We start from the raw sequence: 2147 nt of genomic DNA, 5'->3' as shown, positions 1-2147 counted from the left end.
AAATCGAAGGCTCCAAGTTACGGGGGCCGAGCAAAGATCACTTAAAGGTTCTCAACAGAAGCCCAACTGTTTACAATCCGAATGCCATTAAAAGCCTTCTTTCAGAACGTACTCACCTATGGTAAACAGCAGAGGTCTTGTAACCTCCACGTCCGTTTCTGAGTTAATTTTCTAAAAGCAAAGAATATAGCATGCCTGCAGCAAATACAACGTATAAACCCAGCAGAAACGTGAACTGTGCAGGCATGTATAACAAGTATGCAGATGCCATTTATTTGGTCCATAAGTACAGTATAGTCGTATTTGAGTTTTACAAAACATCAAATATAAATAACCTGAAACTGGAACAATACACAAAATTGGCTTCTTACACAGACATACCAGGCAGTACAAGCTGAAAACTTGAGTAAATTAACAACTGTTTTACATTAATATACATAGTGCCAGTTAACACTTAAAAACAAGTTTCAATGCATAGCACTTGATACTTCTTTGAATCTGTTTCAGTCAATTAAGAGTATGAAAATGGTTAGATCTAGGCTAAAAATAATTCTTCTTCTAACCAAAAATAAAGGCATAATATTTATAACCAGGTATCAACTTTACTAAACCACAATATTGTAAAACTGTTAAATGATACCTAAGGGTATTTACATTAAAAAGGCAACATGCATTGTGTTGTTCCATCTCATGACTGGTTATGCACACACTTTGTTCAAAGGGTTTTAAAACTATATTCCTACTTTCAATACAGCATACTGCAATGTTTCTAATAGTTCTAGCAAAATGAACGCTTTCAAAGGGAGCAGAATCATCTTCAAGTCACTGGTGCCAATTTTTTCCCTTTGGAACAAAGGACATAACAAATAACCTGGTTCTGCCCAGAAGGCCTACTGCAGTAAGAGGGTTCTGTTCAGAGGCATTTCCGTTCAATCTAATGCTATAACATCATCAAGCTCCTCTGTCTGCTCTGTGCGTGACTTTTTCGCACTGACATTCTCTTTCTCATCTAGTTTCCTCTTGCGACTTCTTTCTTCTTCACTGACATCGGCATTATTTGAGGGACCTTCTTCATCCGAATCAACTATGAGCACATCATCTTGCTCTTGTGCTTATTTCAGAAAAAAAGGGAAAAAATGGTTAAAAGTGGGGGGTTACTAGCAGCTCACTAAAATTTTACATATGTGAAAAACTAACTCTTCTAATATACACCAAACTTTAGAAAGGCTACCCTTAGGACCTTGGCTTTATACATTACATATTTCCGTAGTGTTTTAATGTTTTGTTACAAGCACCTCTTTCCTTTCTAATCAAAACAAAAATTTTAACAAGCATTATATAATTCAAAGGAATTGTTACAGTTCCTTGTTTCTACTTCTCCAACAGACAAGAGGAGGGTGAATATCCTAATATTCACAGCAGTGGTAGTAATAAACAACAACATATACATAGCACTTACAACGGGCCAGGAACTGTTCTGAGCACTTCACATATACAACTCATTTAATCATCAGAACCACCGTATAAAGAAGATAACATCATTATCCATTTTCCAGAAAAGGAAACTGAGGCACAGAGACTTGCCCACGGTCACACAGTAGCAGAGAATAAGGTCAGGATTCAAACCCGCAGAGTGGGGCTCTACAGTGTATGCTCTTAACCCTACACTATGGTTGGTTTTGTGTCACCCATCTCCCACCACTCCACCAAATCAAAGGCAGAACACCTACCTTACTCATTGCTAGAGCCTCCAAAACCTACCCACAGCAGTGCATCAATAAATGCACATTTCGAATTATGATTTTTGAAAAACTATCAGTCCTTTCCTTAAAGGAGGATGATGAACCTTTCTATTTTCAGAGGGGGGAAAAGGTCATGAACTCATGGCCCACACACTCTGGACTACCTCAAAGTCCATCTTTACAACTCTCAGAGAATACGAAAACCAAGGAACCACCCAATTCCAAAGAACACCAAAGACACAGGGTCAAAGAAATGAAAACAAACAAGTGAAAAAGTAGTAGCTTTAGTTTCCTGACACTAAATGAAGAGGTAGGTAGGTAGGGTGTGTGTGTGTGCGCGCGCGCGTGTGCGTGCGCACGCGTGAGAGGGAGAGGGGGAGGGGGGAGAGGGGGAGAGAGGGGGAG

General features: G+C 39.3%; 1 protein-coding gene across 1 annotated transcript in view; it reads right to left on the bottom strand.

The window, feature by feature from the left end:
• Nucleotides 1–705: 705 nt before the first annotated feature.
• The window catches only part of UBA2 (ubiquitin like modifier activating enzyme 2), a 29430-nt gene continuing 27988 nt past the window's right edge, over nucleotides 706–2147 (bottom strand). Inside the window, exon 17 of the mRNA XM_007470963.1 lies at nucleotides 706–1111. Coding sequence (XP_007471025.1) covers nucleotides 930–1111 — 182 coding nt within the window. The 3' untranslated portion in view covers nucleotides 706–929. The remainder of the gene's footprint in view (nucleotides 1112–2147) is intronic.

Source organism: Lipotes vexillifer, unplaced genomic scaffold (genome assembly GCF_000442215.2).
Source record: "Lipotes vexillifer unplaced genomic scaffold, Lipotes_vexillifer_v1.1 scaffold182, whole genome shotgun sequence".
Taxonomy (NCBI): domain Eukaryota; kingdom Metazoa; phylum Chordata; class Mammalia; order Artiodactyla; family Lipotidae; genus Lipotes; species Lipotes vexillifer.
The sequence above is the reverse complement of the archived record's forward strand: the minus strand, read 5'-3'. Positions and strand labels throughout refer to the sequence as shown.